Below are 26,303 nucleotides of genomic sequence, written 5' to 3' on the forward strand. Positions count from 1 at the left end.
CATGACAAAATAAGGCTCATCCACACTGTTGCTTAATATGGGTAGTAGGCTTCCTGTATCTCCATTAATTCTCCCTTGTCCATAGGACAATTCTCCCTTGTCCATAGGACATATTTTTCTAAATTGCTACCTTCCCACATGCTCAGAGACACACCTAGAAAGGCAGACATACAGAGAGCCTTTCTAATGCACCAAAGGACTTAAGAACCCCCTGTATCCCATTTTTTTTGTTTCACCTTTTTAATTTTTGAGAGGCACCCTTCACATGCCAAATTGCGAATAAGCTGCTTTCAAAGTCCCTTCACTTTCAAAAGCAGTTTGTTGTGTGACATTAACATTAAAAGTGCGCACACATAAACACACCAAGAATACTAGGAACTGCAGTTTTCCCTTCACAGTCTGCACCCTTAATCAAGTACAGTTCCCATCATTTTTTGTTTGGTGGGAAATGCCCTTGTGCCTTGCGCATGCAGCTACTGACAGTGACCTGATGTTGAGAAAAGCTCCTTTGGCTTGGCTGAGCTGATCTTTGGACCTTAACTCATATTTCTAAGAATTTTATATTTTTGCAGATGAGATGAGGAGGGTTTTTTCCACTAATGACAGCAGCTTGAGGGATGTGGTTCTTGAGCAGCAGGCCTATTTCCCTGGTTGCCCCCCCAGTTATGGCACTCCCCCTTCCCCTAGAGGCAGGAGATCCACCAAACCAGCAGGGGGCATGGTGAAGTGATCAACTCGGGATGCAGCAGGACCCACAGGGGCAGCAGATCCCAACGCAGGTGTTCATCCCCTCCTTTCTCCCTTGGCAGCGAGGGAGGGACCGCTATTTAGTCATTCGTCTCGGGTGCCAAATTTATTGGACCTGCCCCTGCAAACTGGGAAGACCCCAAGCAGGACGTGGGGGCAAGAGCAGGTCCCCCCCCACGTTGCTGATTCCTAGACAGTTTAGGCTGCTTGCTTCTCTTCTTGTCCCTTCTTGATCTTGTTTCGAGGATCGCAATTGTTTTTATGCTGCTGAGGTTCCAAGTATAGTACAGTACTGTTTTGGGGATTTGTACCCACATTGCTCCGCATGATATATACACAAACCGCTTCTTTTGGAGACAGAAAGCTGTACGTTTTTTTGCATATAACAAGTGAACCCATTCTTCTTTGTTTTTATTGGTTTGACAGCCCTGCTTTGCAATAGGCTTCCTCGTGAGTAGGAACTAGCTGAAATGCTGAACCGGCACAAAACCACCGTCGCCCATTGCACTTAAAAAGAAATTTCATTCCTTAAATATTATTCGTTTCCCATAACGGCTATTAAAGGAGAGGAAATGCACTTATTGATACGGCTCCAGGAGGTTTGTGACGCAGATCGCCGCCCGCTCGCGTCTCTTTCTTTCATTTCCCCCCCGCTTAACTTCTGGTAATCCGGGTTCCGCTCTCTCCTTCCTTCGCTTCCTGCGCCCTCCCGCGCTCGGATTCAAGAATGCTCGAAGAGCAGGCGAGAGGGGAGAGCGGCAAGGGGAAACCGTTTTGCAGCTGCCGAGCGTTCTCCTCCGCCCTCGCTCTCCAGGTGGGGCCGCCGGGACCGCGGCTGGGGAAGGAGCAGCGCCCGGTCGAGCGCCCGCTGCTGCAGAGCGTGTTGTTCTATATAGGGGTGCCCGCGTGCAGGTCTTGTAACCGCACCAGGATGGCCGAGTGGTTAAGGCGTTGGACTTAAGATCCAATGGACGCATGTCCGCGTGGGTTCGAACCCCACTCCTGGTAGTTGGTTTTTTTACCCTCCAGCTCTCGGTAAATTAAAAAGGAGGAAGCACGTAGGCAGGGGGGAACCTCTCGGGCGAGCTTCAGCCTCGTTACGGCTTCCGCTGGGACTGAGCAGTTGGCCGGGAGGGACGGGCCGAGAGCCGCTTCCGCGCCTGTGCAGCAGAGCTAACCTGAAAGGAAGGTGTGCAAACGAGGGGCGCTCCCAGGGATGCATATTATTAGGAATCAAGGGAGGGGAGCGCTGCCGTTTAGTGCATTTAATTTTAGCTGGGTCTCCGTGCAAATATAACTTCCACAAGTCCATGCGAACAAGAGATTAAAGCCGGAGATCTGCTAAACAGGTTTTTTTTTGGGGGGGGGAGGTACGACTAGTTTTGCAAAACTTAAATGGCACGTGCTGCCCTGCAACAAGAATGAAAGCAAATAAGCAGCATTTGCACGTAAAAAAATCGTTATAGAGTGCATGGGGGGAAGATCTCTGTAGCATCCACAAGTGTGTCGGTATAATTTTGTGGACTTGCACTTCTCTGTCCTGGAAACGGGGTCCAAACCTTCCTGAGATGCCAAAGAAAACACTTGTTCACGGATGCCACCTTTATTTGTACAGAAACCTGCATTTTCGAGCTGACAACAGAGAATAATTCTCGCGGGGAGAAGGGGGGAGAGAGAGAGCTCACAGCCGGCAAAATACAACGTTAATTAGAAGATATATAACGTTAACGATTCTGTTACCAAAAATAAAAATAAAAAATCGGTGCCAAATGCAGTGTAACGAAGCCACAGTAAGGACATAATAATCTCACAAATTATAAGGGCAACAGCAGAAAAAAATAAGTGAATTGTAAAATGTAGGTCACAAGTAGCACTGTGGTGACGATCCAGTTGCTATATACAGTAACATATCACAATGGAAAGCTGGTCAGCTAACACACTTCATGGCGATTTAATAGTGATGAACAAAATGGCAAAATACTGAGGTGAGTGACAGTAAATTCTTAATTCCATCCTGAAACGCAACCTCTCAATAAGGAACACAGTATCAGATGTGTTTAGCAGAGTGACACCTACTGGCTAGGTGCAGCTAATCGCTATTATAATACTTCACAAATCTATTATAAGTCAGTCGAAGTTTTTATTTTATTTGTTTTTATTTATTTACAAATTCATAGTCTGCTCTTTCATAAAATATATAAGGATAAAACCAGCAAAGGAGCCATAAAAAAATCATTAAAAACATCTGTGGTGACCTTGAGCCAACACTCATATTCAGGCTAACCTACCTCACAGGGTTGTTGTGAGGATAAAATGTTGAGGAGAACTATGTAGGCCACCTCCAGCGGGATATAAATGCAATTAAACAAATAATATCAGTAAATGCAAAGCACTCGCGCAGGTTATCACAAGCCCCTGAATCTTACCTAAAATATTTTAACCCTGTCCTGAAGGGGCTGCCACGTGAGTGGTAATATTTTTAATTAATGCCAAATCATGTGGAACTGGGTATAGAAGGGGTGGGTAATCTGTGGCCTTCCAGCTGCTCTTGGACTAGGTTAGCATTCCTTAACCTCTAATTACCCTCCTGGAGAGAAAGAGCTCCGGAGAAGGGCTTCTTTAAATGCTGGCCACTCAAGAGGGGCGCTCAGCCAACTGTGGCTCCTGTGTCTCTTTCTCTGGCGGCGGCGGCAGAGGGATGATGAGCAGTGCACGAAAGGGCTCTGGAGAGGGGCTGGCTGGCACCAACAAAGCCCAGTCCCCTTCCTCCTCTGGACCGTGTGAGGGAGAGGGAGGGAGAGGGAAAGAATGTGCGTGCTGGCAATCCACGCGCTGATTCCCAGACCATCTGTGGGCTAGATTTAGTAGGCAATTGGGCCTGATCCAGCCCGCAGCCCTTAGTTTGCCGACCCATTGTCTAATCCTCTCTTAAAGGCATCACTGCCTCCTGTGGGAGCGAGCTCCCATATTTACTCCATGAAGGAAAACTTTCATTTGTCTGCCCTGAATCTTCCAACATTTAGCTTAATGTGATGTCCCTGAGTTCTAGTGTTATGAGTTCCTGAGTTCTAGTGTTAATAACTCCTCTCTGTCCATTTTATCCATACCAGGCATCATTTTAGGAACTTCTATCATGTCGCCTCTTACTTGCCTTTCCTCTTAACAAAAAGTCCCAAATGCTGCTGTTGTGTTATTTTCCTTTCTTTTTATTTTCCATAGTGAAAAATTGTACATGCTTGCTGATGCTTTGTGTATGTTAACTGATGGTAAAAGGTTTGGAACAATAATATGTGCAATCTGCACAGAAAACTACATGGGTGGATCTCCTTATCTGGAGTAGGTAAACTGCTAACATTCTTTCCCCTGCCACATTCCTGTGCCTTTTCAGCTAACCCACTGGAGATGGAAGTGACAGGGGTTAGGTTAATTCTCCATCTCTTGGTCCAAACAAAGCACAAAACAAAAACTGAGTCAGTGGCTTAGGAATGAGAAAGCAGCTTATGTGTGCCCCCCATGGGACCCACCCCCCACCCCAGTCAGGCTTACAGCCATAAATGTTGTTGGGGTGTGTATTTAAAAGTAGATTTTGAGCAGTCTAATACCAATTTACAAGTAGTCTAATATGCTTACTATCAAACTATTTTTTCATTAAACATTCTAACAATGCTTATTAAGTACCAATGCTTGCCAATCAGGCATCCAAGTGCATTTAAGCTAATTGGCAAAAACATTAACATGTTTATTATTATTATTATTGAGAAAATACAACCTGCATGTTTTTCATCATATCTCCATAAGAAAATAAACTGAAGGTGTGTTTGTGTGTGCGCATGTGCACACAAGTTGACTGGTAATGTGGACTGTAATCTTCTCTGGTTTATCTGGTTCTTTTAATTTTCAGCCTCCCATCCTAACAACAATAATTATTAACTGGTGCAGTCAGATACACTAATGATCTGCAAAATACCGGTAGGTGTGATTCAGCATGTTAGTTTTAACTCCAGTTACTTCAGAGTCTGATCAAGGCAATTTTCTTTGTTTTATAGAAGGGTTACAAGAACTACTGAAGGAGCACAATTTCTTTCCCCAGTTAAACAAGAGACAGATGGCATTTGTTCAACGGAATAGTTATATTTGCAGTCTAACACATAACTCATACCAAACTGAGCACAAAACAGGTGTGAAGCTAACAGAATAATAAAATGCAATGGAACAAAACTTGCATTTATAGTACTGAACAAAAGCTTTCTTTCTAAAGAGAAGTGTTATTGTTGCCAGTTGAAATTATCCACCTTGTTAAGAAGCTTTTGACAGGAAGGCGAACTGGTGGTGGTTATAACTGCTCATTAAGGGAATTTCTATGCAATGTTCTTAAGGAGCTTGTTATCTTTTACAAAGATAACAAATCACCCCAGGGGTGTCATTAGAGCTTAAGGAATCCTTTAAAAATAATCCAAGGGGTTGTCCGCTGAGGTGCAAATGTACGAAACAAATACTGCAGGCTCCTAACATAGAGGCTCACACAGTTAACATGTGAAATGTAATGAAAACCAGTCTTTGGACAGCTTCATTTTGAGTAGAGAATCTGGCTAGGGAGCGAGAGGGACTAGCTGCCATTTTTGCGCTCAAAACCTCCCAGCTATTTTGCCCAGTGTAGGCTTCCTGCAGGAAGAGGAGGAGTTTTGAGGAGGGATTTAGAGCAGAAAATATGTCAATTTAAAGCATAGAAACAGCAAATTCCAGTAGCCACCCACCCCTCCCTGCTTGCTACTCAACATATCAGCATTTCATTTCAAAATAATCAAACAGTTGGGTGTTTTTTTTTTCACATATAGGAGAAAGGCCAAAGCCCAGTTCTTGGAAAAACTGCTTTGCTCACAGAAGCTCCCAAGTTCAATGCATGACATTTCCAGGTAGGGCTGGAATAAACCTTTCTGAAATCCCGAAGAGCTGCTGTCTATCAGACTAGATAATGCTGAGCAAGGTAGGCCAATGTTCTGACACAGTATCAGGCATCTTCCTATGTTCTTACAAGTTTCCTTCTCTTTGGGAAAACAAATCAGACACTGTTCAGGACACTGATGTTTCTATTTTGACACTGTTTTATCACTACATACTGCTGGATTACAATCCAGTTTGAGTTACATGTTCAAATTGCATGTGTGCAGAACAATAGATTCATGTCTAAAACTTACATTTCTACATAGAAAATGGGCAGAAACAAAACAACAACAACATGTACATATCTTGTCTGTAAATGTTCTTATTCTTCTTCTTTTCAAATGCTGGCAGATCTTACAACACGCTTTAAACAATTCAAAATACTAAGCACCCAGCACTGCATTTCATTATGTGTAGATGAGTCAATGAAGTCTAATTCTTACAGATTTAAGTTGAATAAAAACAGGCTACTGTATTGCAGACGAGAGGCCAGAACAGGTGACTATTTGTAAGGCAGGTGTCACCAGCCTTTTCGGTCCCATGGATACCTGTGGATTTTTGAGTGAGTCCTATAGGAGTCAGCTCCACTGCATACTTGTTGTTGTTGTTTAGTCGTTTAGTCGTGTCCGACTCTTCGTGACCCCATGGACCATAGCACGCCAGGCACTCCTGTCTTGCACTGCCTCCCGCAGTTTGGTCAAACTCATGTTCGTAGCTTCGAGAACACTGTCCAACCATCTTGTCCTCTGTCGTCCCCTTCTCCTAGTGCCCTCAATCTTTCCCAACATCAGGGTCTTTTCCAAGGATTCTTCTCTTCTCATGAGGTGGCCAAAGTATTGGAGCCTCAGCTTCACGATCTGTCCTTCCAGGGAGCACTCAGGGCTGATTTCCTTAAGAATGGATAGGTTTGATCTTCTTACAGTCCATGATCTTCTTGCAGTCCACTGCATACTACTCTCTCTTATATCAGTATCTCTTCTCCCCAAGAAACTGAAAGAGAAAGTGTACATGTACACACATCACTTTCTGAATAAATCTGGATAAAAGTTGGATTCAGTAGAATTAATCTGAGCCTTGAAAAGCTCATGGGGTGGAATCCAGCATAGCACTAAGTCTCTCGTTTGGTGAGCACAAGAATATTCCCTTGCACCATGGAATGTCCTCCACCTTTCCTCCCCCTGAATGTTTTCTAAGAGTTCCCCCAGCACCCTGGAACAGATTTGGGAAGGGTGCAGCTGATGCACCAGCCAAAGCTGGCAGGAGATATTCTTTGGCATAGACTCCAGCTTGGGCCTCCAGAGTTTCAAGAGCACTCCTAAACTGTGTACCTGTTCCTTTAAGTGCAACCCCATTTAGAACAGTTATTCTAGATTGTATTGAATAATGTTGTGGCTGAATTTATGTGTAACCCACCCCAGGATTGTTAAATGAGGGGTGGGGTTTATATAATGATAAAACAAACAAATAGAAGCAGGCAACTTGGATTTCCTGCCAATGTAATTGCTACTGCAAACTTTGTAATAACATGTTTTGAAAAGTTGTAGTAAACAACAGTAACAATAAGAGATGAAGTCTGCTACTTTGTATTAATAAATTTACCATGGGCAAACAGTAACTTTCAGTTGCTACAATGTAGCTGTGGCCTTGCTGAGTGGTTTCCCCTGACAGGAGGATTCAAAATACCGTATCAAGTTTTGATAGACAATTATTGAGCATTTTGTTGGCTCTCATTTGTCCAGTGGGGTGGCAGATATGGAGGTACTTATAAATCATTGGTTAGAAGAGCCTGACTGAAATTATATATGTTTCCCAGAATTACAGTGTTTCCCAGAATAAGGAAAATTTAGACCATGGGTGCTAGAAGTTCTTAGTTTGGTTTTCTCCCATTGATAGCAATGGACAGTATGTCATCTGGAGAGCAAACATAAGCCCAGCATTTAAAGGGCAACTGTCAATAGTGAGGCATGATGCACTGTACAAATCAGCTTCTAGCAAGCCTTGTATTTGCATACACTAAGAGGCCCATTTGTATATGCAGTTATTTGTTCACATTTACACCTGCATTGTGCTATATGAAGGTTTGCAGTGTGTGAGAGACTGTTTTCGCAAGTATATCTGTGGAATCTGAACTCAGGACTAATTGTGTTGCTCTAAGTATAGCCACCCCCTACTGCTGAATATTTTAAAGATTGCCCATAAAGCAACAGTAACAGCTGGACAGAGCGATCCTAACTGGGCAGGTATGTTAGTACCTCCTGTGCAAATTAAGATGCAGGCAAAGTGCTTCTCTGGTTGGAAGGGCGTGGCTTGGATTAGGGAGAAGAGGACATGGGGAAACCATGGCCTTGAGTGCACTATGGCAGTGGGTTTTGGAAGTAGTACCTCCATGCTTGCATGAGAAGAGCTAGAGGAAGTGGATATGAATGAAAAATGATGGAAGCGGAAAAAGTGGAGGATATGTGAGTAGCAGACGGCTGATTTTCTACCAAGCCCATTTGCCTTTCCTGCTATTACATCACCCAAGGAACTATGCATTTTGATGAAATGCCATGCTAGGGCTGGATACACACCAAACCTTCAAAGTACAACCTTTCCTTAAAAGAATTCTGAGCACTTTATCTCACCCCACCCCAAGTTCTAATTCCCAACAACCTTTAATAAACTGTATAGGATGGTAGTGGGTTGGCCTAGGGTTGGAGAAACCCATTCAGCCTTGAAGCTCCCCATGTGACCAGTTGCCCCATAGGACTGTTGTGACAATAAAATGTGAGTAGTATGTGTCAGTTTAAAGAACACTATGCACACTGCATGAAAATAAAATAGAAATGTGGAAAAGAATGTATATTTTGCTCATTGCATCTTTCAAACTGGTATTATATATAAACTACTCATTCCTCCTCCTTTTTAAATGGTTTTAAGTGTTTTCAGTGCTGTTATTAATAGTTGGTTATTTGTTTCTTAAAAAATATCTACATAGTGTGTGTTTTAGCTGTATTTGTTTTAATTCATGTTGTGAGCCACCTGGGAGAAAGGCAGGATACAAATTAAATAAATAAGCACAAGGGCACCTGGTGTTTCAAGCAAAGGTTTTGCAAGGTAAACTTCCACTGTGGCTGTAATCCATGCATGCTTCCTCAAAAACAAGGCCCACTGTGCTTCTTTGGCAAGCAAGCGTTCATAGGACTGCAGCGCAGCCTCCCATCGCACATGCCAGTTCAGTGCCTCAATCCTAAACACGCCAAACTATGGACTGAATCCCCTCTGCAACACAGTGAGATATGCATTTCTGAGCCAGCTAGCCTATGATCAGGCTGCGCAAATTCTAGTTTAACTTGTGGCGGGAGTGCCTTTGAGGGAAAGGCAGCAAAGGATTCCAGCTCTGGGCAATCTTGAGTTTCTCCTCCGATGGGGTAGCCTAAGGTGACACACACCGACTTCATTGGGCGAGTGCGGTCCTCGAATCATAGAACTGTAGCGTTGGGATGGTGGAACAGCACGAGGGTCATCTAGCCCAACCCCCTGCAATGCAGGCATCCTCTGTCTCAAGGGGGGTTCGAACCCACAGCCCTCCTGTCGAGGAGTCCCACGCTCGGCCGGGCTCCCCAGGCACAGGAGAGGGGGGGGGGTCCGAGTTGATTGGCAGGGCAGCAGGCCACGTGACGCTGCCACGCCGCGTTCCTAGCGCTAGAGTGTGGCGCTGCCTGCGCTGAAGCTCCGACGAGGGAGGGAGGTAGAGCGAGTGGCTGCGCGCGCGTTCCGGGAACAAAGTTCCAGGCGCCGCGAAAAAAAGTTCGCTGAGCGAGTCAACCAATATCCAGGCGGCAGCGTCGTCTTGCAAACTCCAAGTTGTAGGAGGGGCGCAGGCTGCAAAAGTGGCTGAGGCGAGAGGCAGCCCCGGGCAAGGAGGGGAGGCAGGCAGGCTGTATCGCTCGCCCTTTGCAGCCGTGTCCTCACTTCAGAGTGAGTGAGGAATCCCGGGGGCCCCAGGAGGAGCCGAGGCGGGGAGGGAAGGAGGAGGGCGCGAGGGAGGGTCCGCCCTGAGCGCGGCGGGAGCAGCCACTCGCCACTCCGGAGCTGAGCCCGCCTGTCCGCCGAGGGGGCGGTGGGGGGAGAGCCTCTTCCTCCTCCCCCGGCAGCCTCAAGGAGCGGAGCGAGAGGCAGCCTCTGGGCGCGGAGCGAGCAGTTGGGACGGCGAAACTTTCGTTTGGTCGGAGGGGTTTTGTTTAGGTTTGTTTAGCAACTTCTTCAGGCTGTTGGCGCTGGGTTTCCTTTTACTGTACTTTTGTCCCTCTGAGAGGGAGAGAAAGCAGCAGCAGCAGCAGCAGCCCTGCGCGGAATGGAGCCTGTGATTTGACTTGGCCGGGGCGGATCTGGCCGGCGCTTCTCTCCTCCTCCTGCTTCTTTCCAGCAGGTAAGCTGGTGAATAATTGACGACGCCGAAGAGCGTAATGCGATTCCGCGCAGGGGAGGACAAAAGGGCAGCAGCCCAAGAAAAGCGCTCTCTCGTCTCCCCCCGCGAGCCTGGTGGATTGGATACCACAGACAGACAAGAGTTTTAAAGTCCGGTGTTTGGTGAGGGGTTGCAGTTCTTCTCAGGAAACGAGCAGTCAGCCAGGGGACAAAACTCTGCAAAGGAGTTGGATCCACGTGGGGATTGGAGTCTGACTCGTAGGTCGTAGCAACCCCCCTTCTCTCTCTCTCTCCTCTCTCTCTCTCCACCACCGCTTATGGGAAACGAAGGGGGGCACCCAATTCCTTGGTGCTCCTCCTGCTTTTCATATGCCACACGTGGCATTAGTGGACTCACTGATCTGTTTCCAGGAAAAAAAGAGTAGCCTAGCACTTGAAAAGAGTTTGCAAATTCGTCGTGTGGCATAGGCTTTGGAGGCGGAGAGGCCGCTTCATCGGATAACTTATTTGGAATGGGATGATAATATAGTGAAGCCTGCCATTCGATTTGGAACGTGGGTCTGGGCGCCCAGCTAGATTGTCAGTGGTAGGATTCTTGAAATGCAAGGAGGTTTTAATCACCAAAAGTGTGTGCCACTGTCTTTAACCATCTTTGCCTCCTCCTTCCCAAAAGAGCATTAACCTGCAGGTACAGGTTTAAAAGCTCCGCAAAATGGTCGCTTGTCTCGCTCACCTTTGGAGCTCTAGGTGCACTCAAAGCTTCTATGAAACACAAACTTCTCATTAGATTATTGGAGATACAAGTATCACTACCTGCAGGCATTTTGTGGAAAGGGAATCAAAGAAGGCTTAGGCTAGAGTTAATTCTTTTCCTGCGAAGAAGTGCTAGTGGATTTGATGGCCCTGGTTGTGCCCACCTGTGGCTGGAGGCATTGGTGGGTAAAATGAGTGGGGAAAACCACCTGTTGCTTCCACTTGAGGTGGAAGGCAGCTGCCACCTTCTTCCTTATCTGCCTCACACTCCCTCCAGACACATATGTAGTTGCTTGTGGAATGGTCACTGGTTATTTTAAGGTAAGAAAACAGTGACCTCACTTCTGTTTTTTTTTTAACTTACTTGGATTTGTTTCTAATTAAAAAAACCCTTGCTTGCTTTGCTTTGAAGCACAATGTGATGAGAGCAGGTGTTGGCTGTCCTGCTTCAGGCAAGCTCAGGGTTCTACAGAAAGGGCTGAAGTGGGCTGGCCGTTTCCCTTGAGATTAATCTGTGCAATATCTGGAAAGATGTGTGGACCTGGCATACGAGCAGATTCTGAGGCAAGGGGTCTAGAATATTTACTGGGCAGAAGTAATTGTAGCAAAAGTACCTTTGAAAGGCAACTAGAATATGAACAGATTACATATGCTGTGGTTGCCTCAGTGTGCGTATAGTGTCTGTGGACAGCTGGGAAGGCTGAGAGTTTGGGCTGGATGGAATCCAAACTCATTCTACGTGTGAAACTTGACTTTGACAGTTGTGCCTGGCAATTCAAGCAGTCACATGTTGAGTGAAAGTCTGAGGAGATTTCCTCATCTCAAGACTCATGACATAATTTGGTCTCTTTCCTTTTCCCCAATAGACTCATGGAGTGATACTGTTGGAAAGCTGAAGTCCATATCCTCTTTTTATATTACTGGTATTGCTTGCATGATGGCTTACAGCAAATTCCATCTCTCAGCTCCATTGAACCTTAGAAGGTGGCTGTAATACAAATAAAATGATGATATAAACAATTCTAAGCCCTTGGGGAATGGTGGGAAAATGTATTAATAGTGCATTGAGGCTTTAGTAGATGAGTATCATTATCTCTGTTTTTGTAGGAAATAAAAGTTAGAAAATAGACAGGGTTCAAGTTGAGAGACTACATTGTCTTCCACCTAAAATGTTGTATGGCTAAACTATATAAGAGGCAAATAACTCTTCCTCCTCCCCGTAGCTTTTGGAGAGCTAACCAGTCTCATCCAGGCAGGCTTTGGAACAGCTGGAAAACTGCTTCCTTCCACATAAATAAGGAAGTCAATGCAGCCACTCCCAAGCTGTGTTCTAGTCTGTGGGCCAGGAATTCTTTAAAGTGGCAGTGATGAGAATTGTGCTCTTATAAAGTGTAAGGCTGCAATCCTATACGCATTTACCTGAAGCAAAGTCCCACTAAATTCAGAAGGACTTGTGAGTAAACATATACAGGATTGAATTGCATTTGATTGTGTATGGAATAAATCTGTAAGTAACCTTATAACACAGGCTAATTGGATTCTGATTGTGACTTACTAGATATTGCTTGACCTTTGCCAATACACACACACTGTCATGGATACTAAGTTTAAAAAGCACTCTGAAAAAAGCTCAGCATGGTACCATGTAATTAAGTTGGTAGTACTGAAAAGCTTGAGTTCTAGAATTTGTCAGCCGCCTCCTTAGGTCTTCTTTTTTATCCTCTGCTGGAGTCTATCCTCCCATATACTCTGATTACAGAGTAAATTGACCTTCGGGCATTTGTAAGATAAGGAACTAGTCCAAGGCTTAAAAGGAGCAGCAGCAAATGAGGATTTTTAATTACACAGTTTTAAAAATGAGGAGGCATGGATGGAAGGTACAGAAGTAAGTTACAGTACAGCGCTATATATGAAGTCCTAGTTGAGAAGAACTATTTACATGTATTTATTTGAGTGTGTTTATGTTTCAGGTATTACTTCAAAAGCAGGCTGGAGTGTGAGCAGTGTGGACAAAGATTTTAAATACTTCTACTCAGGAATTCTGAAGCTGGGGTGGAGAAAAGATGGCCAAGGTTTTGGATGAAGGACTTGATGGAGGGCGCAATGAGTTTAGCAACATCATTAAATCCCGATCTGGTGAGTTTCAAGCAAATGTTTCCAGTCCTTTTTCTTGTGAATGCCTCGTGGTAAAAACAAACAAGTGCCATTTACTTGTCATAAACCGAAGAGCTGAACTTCATGTTATGTACAAATGCATGTAGTGGTAGCCTGATGGCCCATTTTGAAACAAGAAAAACCTGTTCAGGGAGCCTGCAGTTGGGAGTACTAGAGAAACAGCACCACAGGAGAGAGGTGCTTTAACCATTTCTCTGCTCTTAAATGCCCCAGCACCTGCCCCTGTGCAATGGGGGATTCAAATGCCTATTCATCTTGTTTACTGTCACCTTCTCCAAAGCAGGCTACTGTATTTGCAGTATGGTACAACCACTGGCTATGGTACAGCAAGTGACATAACCTTCAATAACCCACCCAAACTGGCACTTCTTCTGTTACAAGTGCTCTCAGGCTGCAATTATGCCACTTGTCTGTAAATGTAATTTGGTCCTCTAAATCGAACACCTGATGTGTCTGTCTGTCAAAGGATTGTTCTGTATGTTGGATCCCTGGTTCTACTTGAAAAGACTCTTGACGCAGCCATCATGAAATAAGAGTAATTATAGGCTTCTGTTTTTCTGCAGCGCTAATCATGTCTGTTTATTTAGGACCCAGTTACATTAGGCTTTATTAAGTCTTGTTTGGGCCACTTGTTTGCGGCTTAGCAAACTTACTGTGCATACTGCAAAATGCCTTTTAAAATATTTGTGAAGTTGAAGGTAGTACGTGTCTCTTCGGGAGTTCCCTGGGGTTCTAATTTAGTGCCTTACCATAAAACCAGAATTGCAGGACTGGTCAGGGCAGGGGAAAAAGATGTTTTGCACACTTGGAAGTGTTTTTTCTTCTCTGTGTAGTCTTGGACTGTATCTTTCATGTGGACAGGGTGTGATTGCACATACTTTGAAAGAGCCCACTTGAAATTCTGTACTCCCTTCCGTCTGCTACATCCATACATTTCTTGCCATGCACAAGTTATTTAGGCACTGCACACTTTTCAGAATGGGCCACAGGACCGTCTTTAGCATATGTGCTGCTGGCGTGCAAAGATCCACTCAGCACCCCCAAATTTAGTTTAGCCCCCAAATTAACTTTTATTATGCCTTATGTCACTATTATAATTTGATAAATAGCGCTCATGCCTGCATGGCTCCAAAAGGAGTTGTTGTTGTTGTTTAAATCCAGCTTTTCTAAAGAAGACAAAGAACACATTGGGAGTTGGTGTAAAGACTCCACGCATGAGTTTACGGTCGTAGGGAGATGTCTGGAAGATGAGACGGGTGGCCATTGTGTGCATGCATGGGAGAGCCATCTCTGGCAGCCTTTCATTGTGGGAGCAACCTTATTTTTAGAGGAGCTGGGAGGGCCCCTGCGAGCGTGCATATGTGGAGCCTGTGTGTGCTCCCATCGCTAGATAGGCACGTTCTCTTTCTGTGTGTGTCTCCCTCTTTCCTGTCACTTCCCCTCCTCCTGGCTTTGGTGGGCGAGACTTTCCAGAGAGCTCTCCCTGCAGCAGCAGCAGGCAGGCGGCGCGAGATCAATCGTGTCAAAGGTGCCGCTGACCCCACTGCCAAATAGAAGCTCAATACAATATGCTTAGGCGGCTTCAGTGGCGGGTGCCTGGCACCTCCAGAATTCGGCGCCCAGGTGCCCCACACCCCTTGCACTCCCAGGTAAAAATGGCTCTGATGGGCCACAATGGTGTCTTGTCAGTTCAATTATTGAAGAATGAGAGCATTTCTCCCACTGCCCCCCCCCAGTCAGCTCACTTTCAAATACACATTTATGTGGTTTGTCTTATCACACAATTGGCCAGGTATAGGAAGCAATTCTGTGAGCACTATTTTGGGTCACATCTGAACCAGGGCTTGTTATGCTCCCAGTAAACCATGTCTAGTAAATCAAGAACAAACCTATAGATCTCAGTTTGCCAGGAGCAAACCAAATCACAATTCCAGGTTTTGATGTAATATGAAGTTAGGGATCATGGTTTGTTTACGTGCAGAGTGAAAGAGTCCTCTTAGTAGCATTCATGGTATGGTAAACTATGAGATTGGCAGGTATTCATTAGGTTTTTAACTTCTGAAAATAATTATATTTGGATATATGCTTTATGTGCATATTTAATGATTTATCAGCATACTTCACTTTTTTGTAATAACTGATTTGAAAATAACTTACAAGCTTTAACTCTTGAACTTTTGTGATGTTAATAAAATTAGCCATATAAGCTCTATACCAGGAATGGATAGGTGTTGCTATACTCCAGCTTCCATCATTCTTGACCATTGGCCATATTCCTGTGGCTGATGGGTGTTGGGATCCCCGTCAGAAGTGGAGGGCCAAAGGTTCTCCATTCCTGCTGTATAGGGAGAGATTATTTCTGAGTAAACATGCATAGAATTGCACTGTGCTGTTGAGCTGACCTAAACAGAAAGTCAGCTACAGAAATCACCGGAATTAGGCCTGCCTCTTGTATTTACCTTTTGCGAATTTCCCTGAATCTTAGTTATTTATTACTCTGCATACCTGAGATAGGAGCAGAATCTGGGAGAGGGATTTCTCAATGAAAAGGGTGCAGTTCTTCAAAATACACTAGTCAACAAATTAAAGACTTGTTGTCAGGACTGGCATTTGTGCTTTTCATCTTAATTGCTCCAGAAAGGGAAAAGTGCTAAAGGGAAGGAATACTTGTGCTAGTCCTCAAATGGAGTGTTCCTAAAGTGAAATAACTATGTTCTGTAATGGATAATGCAGAATAAAAGTTATACGGTAATTATACTATGATTTGTATTTTGATAATGATCTCTATTTCATTTGGGTGATATTCAGCCACATAGGTATAGGTAAAGGTACCCCTGACCATTAGGTCCAGTCGCAGACGACTCTGGGGTTGCGGCGCTCATCTTGTTCTATAGGCCAAGGGAGCTGGCGTTTGTCCGCAGACAGCTTCTGGGTCATGTGGCCAGCATGACTAAGCCACTTTCGGCGAACCAGAGCAGCGCATGGATACACCGTTTACTTTTCCGTCGGAGCGGTACCTGTTTATCTACTTGCACTTTGACGTGCTTTCAAACTGCTAGGTTGTCAGGAGTTGGACCTGAACAACGGGAGCTCACCCCATCGTGGGGATTTGAACCGCCGACCTTCTGATTGGAAGCCCTATGCTCAGTGGGTTTAGACCACAGTGCTACCCACGTACTCTACATAGACACTTTTAAATCAATGGTCTTAAGTTACTTGCCCATTGATTTTAATGGGTCTTTTCTATGTGTGACTAATGTTGGATTTTGCCCTCTGCCGGTTGTATGTTATGTACAAATGATCTAATAAAAATAGTTGCTTGCCCTGGTGCAGAGGGATAAATATGTTTTAACGTCTTTTGAAGACAGTTGTACACTTTCCCTTTCGTGAAGCTACGTTATATTTTAAAGGAGAAAAAATTGTTCATCTGTATCTTAAACAAGCACACTAAATTAAGATGTTGCTTTGGATACCAAGAATGTTTTCATAACTTCAAGGCCCAAAAGCCAGCAATATAATCCAATAGTTTATTTTGTTTTTCCTGCTGGAATGCCAGAATTTTTAGCTAGAGTGCAGTGCAGAAAGAATTCAACTAAGATATGTTATAGGTATTGTTTAATCTTAAAATTCTGAAGGGTGACTTCAATTTCTAATTGCATTTATTTTCAACTCATGGTGCTAATAATCAATAATCTTCTTTAGGTAAAATTAGTAGCAGATTTTCACACAACTCTTGTATCAGTTGATGTTGACATTACTTTATCCTAGATAACTAATGCTAATGTTTGGAATTCCCATGTCATAGGAGGAGTCTTGTTTGACCTTGGCTCCATAACCTTCCCAGCCATAATCTGTTGTTTCTTCCATAGAAGTCACTCAGTGGGGGCCATTATCTTGCATCTGGCAAGGTCAATGGGTTGCATTTGCAGCATGCAATTCACTTATGTAGGGAAAAGTAAAGCTGTGCTGTATGTCAGGAGTTCGCAACAAAGCTGCAGCACCCTGTTTCTCATGTTGGCTCACTAGAAGTCTCTAGGAAGTCCACAAGCAGGGCATGGGCAATAATTCTCTTACACTGTTGTACCCAGCAGGTTGTCTGAAACTGGAGGTCCCAATTAACTATCATGGCTAATTACACTTTGTTCTTTGCAAATTTTGCTAGGCCCCCTTTAAAGCCATGTAAGCCAGTGGCCATCACCACATCTTGTGCCAGTGAATTCCATAAGTTTTGCATTCTGTGAAAAAGTACTTCATCTAAATCAGGGGTCCTCAAACTTACCCGGCTTTGGGCCGGCTCCTCTGGCGCCGATCACGTGGCGGGCCAGAGGGTGGGGAAACACACTCCCATATGCGCACGAACTCACTTTTTCTGGCGTGGCGCCGGAAATGGCTTCTGTGCATGTGCAGACATCATTTCCAGTGCACTTCCAGGTCAGCACAGCATCAGAAATAGCTTGTGCGCATGCGTATGGAAGCGCGTCCCCCGCCCTCCAGCCCGTGCATGCGCACAAGCTATTTCTGGTGCTGCGTCGACCCGGAGATGGGCAACCACACTGTGGTGCGCCGATAAGAGCGGACGGCGGGGGTTGTCGGGGACCGCACAATTGGCTCACGTGGGCCACATCCGGCCCCCGGGCCTTAGTTTGGGGACCCTGATCTAAATCTATTGTTCTGAATATATTGCTAGCCCAAGCTTTTGTATTATCAGAGAAGAACAAAAGATTATTTCTAATCATGCTGTAACATGGTTGAGAGTTGCGTTCAAGTCTTTGATTTTATCTCGTTTCATAACTTCACCATCACCACTTCCTAATATACAGGAAATATATCTATAAATATATATAACTAACGTATAAGAAGAAAACACAAAGAGCAAAAGTCTCGAACTATTGATTGGAAGATTGGCATACACTTGTGCACTGCCTGGTAGATTTTTAGGCACTTTAGAAATTTTAAGTAGTCTGTTGGTGCTTATTTCCATGTATGGTGGGGTTGCCCTAAAGTAAAAGCATTTTGTTATTAGTTTTTGCTACTAAAATAACAAAGCAACAAACAGTAGTCTTTACAGAATATTTTTACAGACGACATTGTAGACTCAGGCACCTGGAGTGGCAAACATGACGCGCACCCAGGGAGTGGGGTGTTGCTATGTAGCGCACACGCACAGCGTTGCTATGTATGATGCATGCTCACGCGTGCTATGTAGCGGGGTGCCGGCAGCGCCATTCATGCTGCCCCCCAAAAGACAGATCTGGGAGTGGGTCGCCCCTTCCGCTCCCCCCTTGCTACGCCCCTGTGTAGACCTACACTACAAGGAGCTTTTTCGGCATATGTTAAAGCTGCAAGTATTGCTATCTGGACTTCTCAATCTGGCTATTTTATTATATCACCATGTTGTTATAGAATTGTAGAGTTGGAAGGGACCCTGAGGGTCATTTAGTCCAATCCCCTGCAATGCAGGAATATGCAGCTGCCCCATACGGGGATCAGACCTGAAACCTTAGCATTACCAGCACCATGCTCTAATCAACTGAGCTATCCAGGCATGTGAATGGCTGTCAGTAATAACTAATTTTTATGCTGTTTACTGTTATATATTAGTGTTGCGTTTTATTCTCACTTGTTTGTGAGCTGTCCAGAGAATATATGCTTATATATCATTAGACTTAATAAATAAATTCAGTTAAAATATGGTGTTTATGACTCATGTGACTTTTCAAGCAGTGATTGAATGATCTCTTCCCCCCCCCCAAGACTTTGTTTTTGCATTTTTGAAAGTAGTAATACAATCTCTTAAACACCAAATGTTCATTTTGTACTCAGTAGCCAGGAGGTGTAGATTTTTTTAAAATGAGAGAGCCATGACTTAGAAGTATAATACAAATCTGGAAGCCCTGCAGATATTGGAGGTGGTTACAGCCTACTGTTCATATGTTTTCCGCTATTTGTCATTCAAGGACCTTGTAAGATCATTGAGTGACATCCGGTGATGCCTGCCCACTTGTACATTGGAAATTTGCTTATGCAACTGGACTGGTTTCTCTTATCTTCCAAGGCATTCCCTAGATTTTGGTTGTGTGCTAGGGACCTCCAATGGGGAGGACAGGACGGAGAAGCCCTGTTAGTTGCTTGGGCTGGATCTTGCTGAAATGATTATTTTACTAAGGGCAAACTGACATTCTATAACTAATAATTTATGTTTTGAAAGTTTTAACACATGCACTGTTGTATTTAATAACTTTTCTTACTCTTCCTGGAATGTAATAGAGTTGTGAGTTTAAATCTCTACTATGACCTACACAGAGATTTAATGGAATGTGAAACCACAGGTATGGCTAGCATGCTAGGATAGACTTCTGATGTAATTTTGGTTATTACATTCGTCAGTGTTAAGATTTTTTTTTTTATAAAAAAATATTATTTAAACTGCCAGGCACAATCAACTTAGTCTTACACTTTAATTGGCTTTTCTATTTTCACTTATGCAACAAAACAACAATTTTGCACTGCCTTGCTTGTTAATAGATATAAATATTTATGTAATTCAGCTCTAGTTTGCAAAAAATGCACAGCAAGGAGACAGCAATAGAAATATACCTATAATTTTAAAGAATTGCATACTTTAAAATAGGAGATATGCTTTATAGCAGGGGTCAGCAAACTTTTTCAGCAATGGGACGGTCTACTGTTCCTCAGACCTTGTGGGGGGCCGGACTATATTTTGGGGGAAAAAATGAATGAATTCTTATGCCCCACAAATAACCCAGAGATGCATTTTAAATAAAAGAACACATTCTACTCATGTAAAAACATGCTGATTCCTGAACCATCCGCGGGCCGGATTTAGAAGGTGATTGGGCCACATCCGGCCCCCGGGCCTTAGTTTGGGAACCCCTGCTTTATAGCGTATGCTTGAGCTGACTTTTAATCTATCAGGATTTTCAGTTGTGATTATAGATTATAGTATCCAATGTTGCAGCATCACTGGTGCAAAGGTCTTCTCTGTGTGTGTGCAGTAGAACTTCTTCTCCCTCAGCCGTTCCCTCCAGCCCACTGGAGGGAAAATCATCTCCAGAAGATTGGGGGACACTCCAGAGCAGATTTTGGGAATGTGCAGTGGAAGGATACAAAACGGAAGTCGCATCATGCCAGTGGAACTAAGCATGTGGAGCATTCGTTACAACCCAATGGCATAAGCCTCAGTTTAAAAGTGGACCTCAAATCTACATGTGTAATAAACACTAGTATAGGATGGCCTAGGTAACAAATAAAGCAATTCTGGTTTCAAGAGACAAAGAGAGGTGGCTTGAATATTGGCTTCTATGGAAAGGTGACAGTGGAAGTTCTGCCACTTGTGTAGTCTAGCACTAGGGGAAAATTGTTATTTGGCCCCAGGAAGTTTCAAAGTGCACCTTTGTTCTCTAATATACTTTATTGGCATCTGTTAAACCTTTAATAATACCAGAACCAGGAATGGCAACTGTTTCCCTAAAGGAAAACCTCATGCTGCAGTGATATGCTCGATTTCTGGAGAGTAAGATTCCTTAAAATCAGTGTAACTTCTCAGTAGAAATGCTTAGGATCACACTGTTGTTGTTGTTGTTTAGTCGTTTAGTCGTGTCCGACTCTTCGTGACCCCATGGACCATAGCACGCCAGGCACTCCTGTCTTGCACTGCCTCCCGCAGTTTGGTCAAACTCATGTTCGTAGCTTCGAGAACACTGTCCAACCATCTTGTCCTCTGTCGTCCCCTTCTCCTAGTGCCCTCAATCTTTCCCAACATCAGGGTCTTTTCCAAGGATTCTTCTCTTCTCATGAGGTGGCCAAAGTGTTGGAGCCTCAGCTTCACGATCTGTCCTTCCAGGGAGCACTCAGGGCTGATTTCCTTAAGAATGGATAGGTTTGATCTTCTAGCAGTCCATGGGACTCTCAAGAGTCTCCTCCAGCACCATAATTCAAAAGCATCAATTCTTCGGCGATCAGCCTTCTTTATGGTCCAGCTCTCACTTCCATACATCACTACTGGGAAAACCATAGCTTTAACTATACGGACCTTTGTCGGCAAGGTGATGTCTCTGCTTTTTAAGATGCTGTCTAGGTTTGTCATTGCTTTTCTCCCAAGAAGCAGGCGTCTTTTAATTTCGTGACTGCTGTCACCATCTGCAGTAATCAAGGAGCCCAAGAAGGTAAAATCTCTCACTGCCTCCATTTCTTCCCCTTCTATTTGCCAGGAGGTGATGGGACCAGTGGCCATGATCTTGGTTTTTTTGATGTTGAGCTTCAGACCATATTTTGCGCTCTCCTCTTTCACCCTCATTAAAAGGTTCTTTAATTCCTCCTCACTTTCTGCCATCAAGGTTGTGTCATCTGCATATCTGTGGTTGTTGATATTTCTTCCGGCCATCTTAATTCCTGCTTGGGATTCATCTAGTCCAGCCTTTCGCATGATGAATTCTGCATATAAGTTAAATAAGCAGGGAGACAATATACAACCTTGTCGTACTCCTTTCCCAATTTTGAACCACTCAGTTGTTCCATATCCAGTTCTAACTGTAGCTTCTTGTCCCACATAGAGATTTCTCAGGAGACAGATGAGGTGATCAGGCACTCCCATTTCTTTAAGAACTTGCCATAGTTTGCTGTGGTCGACACAGTCAAAGGCTTTTGCATAGTCAATGAAGCAGAAGTAGACGTTTTTCTGGAACTCTCTAGCTTTCTCCATAATCCAGCGCATGTTTGCTATTTGGTCTCTGGTTCCTCTGCCCTTTCGAAATCCAGCTTGCACTTCTGGGAGTTCTCGGTCCACATACTGCCTAAGCCTGCCTTGTAGAATTTTAAGCATAACCTTGCTAGCGTGTGAAATGAGCGCAATTGTGCGGTAGTTGGAGCATTCTTTGGCACTGCCCTTCTTTGGAATTGGGATGTAGACTGATCTTCTCCAATCCTCTGGCCATTGCTGAGTTTTCCAAACTTGCTGGCATATTGGGTGTAGCACCTTAACAGCATCATCTTTTAAAATTTTAAATAGTTCAGCTGGAATATCATCACTTCCACTGGCCTTGTTATTAGCAGTGCTTTCTAAGGCCCACTGTGCTTTCTAAGCAGTGCTTTCTAAGGCCCAATCACACTGTTAGAATTTTAATAAGCTTTTTAAAAATCCACATTTATTTATTGTGGTTCATTATAAAAAGAACAGATATGGATTACTATGGAAGCATCTTGGTTATGCACTCCTCATATTTGGTACAATTAATATAAAGAGGACATAACTAAGATGCTTCCATGCTAATATGGATTCACATTCTAATATACTCTTTGTTTTAAATTTAATAATGGGTCAATCCATTCTTGAGCTTATTAGATGTGTGACCATTGCCATTCTTGAATAAAAGCTCTTTATTTGCCCTTATCTTTGAAAATTATTCCCACCTACTCAGACTTCAGGGTATTGTTTTGCTTTGCTTTGTAATGCTGGTTGCATTTAACTTTGGAGGAAAGGAGTACTGTGTTTAATTAGTACTTCAGGATTGCTGAGTGAGTGGGAGAAAGCAAGGGAGAAACAATTTAATGGGGGGGAAAACAGAACAAATTTACTGTGGTTAAAACCTCAATTTCTAGTGGTTGTAGGTGCTATGCTCCTTTGAAATCTGCAAAATATCATCTATCAAGTACATTATTCTACCTTCATTGTGATGCTAGTATCACGCAGAAATGTAAAGAACTAATAGCAGGTGTGTGTGTGTGTGTGTGTGTGTGTGTGTATAATGGAAAGATTGAACTCTTTGGAGTGTTTCTCAATATGCTCAGGATCAGGAAACTTTAAATGAGCTGCGTCCAAAATTCTGTGAAGTAGAACTCCACAAATTACGGTAGATGTTCCCACAGGCAGAAGGGAAGGGAAGTGGCCTTTGTCCCACCCCTACCCTCCGCAGTCATATATGCCCCTGAAAATTTGCTCTGGAGTTTGGGGAAACTGTTGGGTATGGTGTGGGAGATGCCAATGGGACTACAGGGGGGAAGGAAGACCAGTGAAAAATTCCTCTCCCTTGCTTGGTTTCTGCCCATTTCACAGAAGCATGTCAGATACTGTAGAAGCTTCCTCTCTGAAGAGGAGGAGTCCTTCCACTCATGAAATCCAATATGTTTTCTTTTAGTCAGAATTAAAGCGCATGCAACTATTTAGTTTTATGCTGCTTTTCCTGCAAATACCTCTGGGGAGTACCATAAAAGTTATGTGAGGTAAGTTATGCTGATATCTGGTAAATGGTCCAAGATGATCAAGTGAGTCTGGGAAATGACTTAGAAAGACACAAACATGTGTCTTTACTCTTCTCTCCCCCCCCCCCCCGTATGCCTCATTTTCCTTCTTGAAGTTGTGGTGTTGAAAATAATAAATTGGGAATAGAATATTATTGAAGCAGTTGAAAATAGTGAATTTTTAAACAAGTGCCCCTTCTTAAGGATATGACTTATAAAAGCTTCTTTGTTTTAAAGGCTCAAGAACTGCTGGTGATCACCGCCCAACAGGAAGGTTCTCTTAAACAGCAATTTTAGATGTCTTGAAAGATAAAATACACAGCGCTAAAGCAAGGAAATGCCTGGCTAGCTGCCTCAAAGAGTTCACTCTTTGTGGTCTGTTCAAACAAAGGTTCCCACCTGTGGTTCGTGATACTGAGCAATAGCCACCTTGGTTGGGAAGTGGGAATGTGTAGTCAGAAAAGTGGAATATCAAATATGCAGCTAGAATAGCTACTGTATATTCCTGCATATAAGACTACTTTTTAACCCAGGAAAATCTTCTCAAAAGTCGGGGGTCGTCTTATACGCCGGGTCGTATTTCTTATACGGCGAGTTTATCCCAAACTCAATATTTTAACTGGAAAAGTTGGGGGTCGTCTTATATGCCCAGTCGTCTTTAATTGAAAGGTTTCCACTTTGTACTACCTGGGTTAAATACTAAGGGGAAAACCATGTTTGCTTATTCATATGTCTGCCCTTGCCAAATATAAGCAGGATGTTGGGGAACATTCTAAATTTTACATCAGCACTAGTATCTTAAAAAAAATCTGTTGACTTATTTTTAAAATCTCCTCTTGGGTTTTTTTTAACCCCTGGGAAGATGCCAGTCACAACAACTGTTCAAGTTTCAGACTGCAATAGCACAAGAAAGTCCAGTGTTGGTTGTAAGTGCATTTGCCCTTTAAAAGAGTCTTCATGAAAGTGGGCTAAAGCCTCAAAATACGATGCTATCTGAAGAGTTCACCGATGAGAATTACGTTCTTCTGATTTTTTTCCTTGACACTCAAACACGCTGTTGATAGTACTACGGTAGCTGCCTTGGCAGTTGCATGCTATTGGAATACTACAAGTGAAAGTGAACTTGTCACACTCTCCAAGTAGTCAGGAAGCATTTCCTGAAAATGTAACACTAGGCAACTATATGAGGGGACTTCCCAAGTTTGTTCAAAGAACTTCAGCATCTCACCAGCTGTGTCTGACTTCCATTGGATATGCAAATTCTGACAGTTGTATCTATTCAATATATAGATCTGCTAAGGGAAAACACCAACAAACTACGGTACGTTCATTTGCTTTGAAATGGTTTATGATTCAAACTGTCTGTGTGCCTTGGTGGAAGTATTGCTAGCTAGTGATTTCTGTGGCAACAAGTCACCCGGACATTTTAAAGAGATACTTGGAAGGCTTGGCTTGGGCCATTAACTTAACTAAAGAACTCTTTTACCATAGATAGGAAGTCTGCCACCCTCCCAATGTTGTTGGACTATAAACTTTCTCATCCCATACTGTTGACCATGCTGGCTGAGCCTGATGGAAGTTGAAGTCCAACAGCATTAGGAGAGTCCTGGGCTCGCCATCACTATTCTACAGAATTTCATCTTGCAGATATAAAACCATAGGCTCCCCTCCCCCAAATCTGGATCTTGAGACATGGGATCAATTGCTTGTCTTTTACATTTCACACCTTTTTATTTACTTACACAGATTTGAATGTTTGTCTAGCACTGTACTGATTGCTGTGTGTGTCATGTGTTGCAGGAATTGGTCTAGTTCTGCTGGGCCTTGGCTAGCCGTGGCCTGCAGGATGCATAGTGAATATTTCTGATGTCTAAAAGTTCCTAGTTCTGTGGTTGCTACTGGATAGCTGTCCTTAGAGTTTGCAGTGCTGGAAGGCGGTATTACCTTTCTTTGCAGGTTACTGTGTTTTCAGGCTTTTTTCATTGTAAAGTTAATACTTCAATACTTATGGTGTTGAGAATAATGCCTTTTTATCTTTAATGAGTGAAAGTGAGATTAGAGTTTTCTGATACTCCAGAGCAGGGATTTTATGACTAGTGTTGGCCTTTCTTTGTTCCCTTCTCTCTTTTCCTCCCTCTTGGTGGTGTAGGATTTGACACTTCTCAGACTTGGAAGAAGGCCAGATCTGCATGGGACATGGAGTTTGAAGTTGCTATTGAGATACATAGTTTTTGTGTTTATTTTTATTTCCCTTAAAAAATGCACAGGGGAGAGAAATTGCTATGAGGAGAGGTGGAGGGGAGGGGGGGAGGGAAACAATGAAAGTAGGTGGAGACATTGAAGGAAAGAAAAACATCATTTGTAGGCTCAAAATTGTAGTTGGGGAGAATGGAAAGCTACAGGAAACATGTAGGCATATATTGTAAATGGTTTGCTTTTTTCACACAATGTCAACATGTGCTCTAATTCAGCAGCAGGGCTGAATTAGATTGTCCAAAACCAGTTTGAAGTCCATATAAGTCCAGTTTCATAATTTTTGACCTGGCAATATATCGTGAATCATGGTGTGTGTGTTTTTGTGTGTGTGCACATGTGCGTGCACCCTATTCCAGCAGCCCCTGTTAACTCTGCCAGCTCAGCTCTCCCCTACCTCCTTTAGAGGTCAGCAAATCACGAAAGCAGGCACCAGCAAAGTCACGATGCAGGAAAAACCATGAAGCCAGCCAACATCGTGATATATCAGCATATCATGATGCTTGGCTGGTGATATACCGGTACCACAATGTTGAAAACCAGATATCACAATGTTGAAAACCAGATATCACCCAACCCTATTTAGCAGAATAGGAGAAATGGACAGTAAGATTGCTGGTTCTCCAGGCGTAATGATCTGTGGCTTATAACGCACACTTCAGCTTTCTCTACCCTGTGGCCGACCAGTGGTTCCTGTTTACTTCTGAACGTGGAAACTGAAACCCTGTTTATGATGGAACTAGGATCATTTCCAATGACCTGTTCTC

The 26,303-nt window shown here is 43.6% G+C and overlaps 1 protein-coding gene and 1 non-coding gene across 8 annotated transcripts in view; both read left to right on the forward strand.

The window, feature by feature from the left end:
• The first annotated feature begins 1,672 nt into the window (after positions 1–1,672).
• Positions 1,673–1,755, forward strand: TRNAL-UAA (transfer RNA leucine (anticodon UAA)). The gene has a single exon. It is a non-coding gene; the product is annotated as a tRNA-Leu (tRNA).
• A 7,644-nt stretch (positions 1,756–9,399) lies between these two features.
• The window catches only part of UTRN (utrophin), a 345,054-nt gene continuing 328,150 nt past the window's right edge, over positions 9,400–26,303 (forward strand). For 3 of the 7 annotated variants that reach the window (XM_035108822.3, XM_060272729.2, XM_088667281.1), the window contains exons 1-2: positions 9,823–10,099; positions 12,822–12,987. In XM_035108822.3, the coding sequence (XP_034964713.3) occupies positions 12,915–12,987 (73 nt within the window). In that variant the 5' untranslated portion in view covers positions 9,823–10,099; positions 12,822–12,914. Of the gene's footprint in view, positions 9,649–9,822; positions 10,100–10,145; positions 10,361–12,821; positions 12,988–26,303 lie in introns of those variants that run through there. The other 4 variants (XM_035108828.3, XM_035108825.3, XM_035108823.3 and 1 more) reach the window with 4 other exon arrangements.

The sequence above is a fragment of the Zootoca vivipara genome, chromosome 3 (genome assembly GCF_965207765.1).
Source record: "Zootoca vivipara chromosome 3, rZooViv2.hap1.1, whole genome shotgun sequence".
NCBI classification, from domain to species: Eukaryota; Metazoa; Chordata; class Lepidosauria; order Squamata; family Lacertidae; genus Zootoca; species Zootoca vivipara.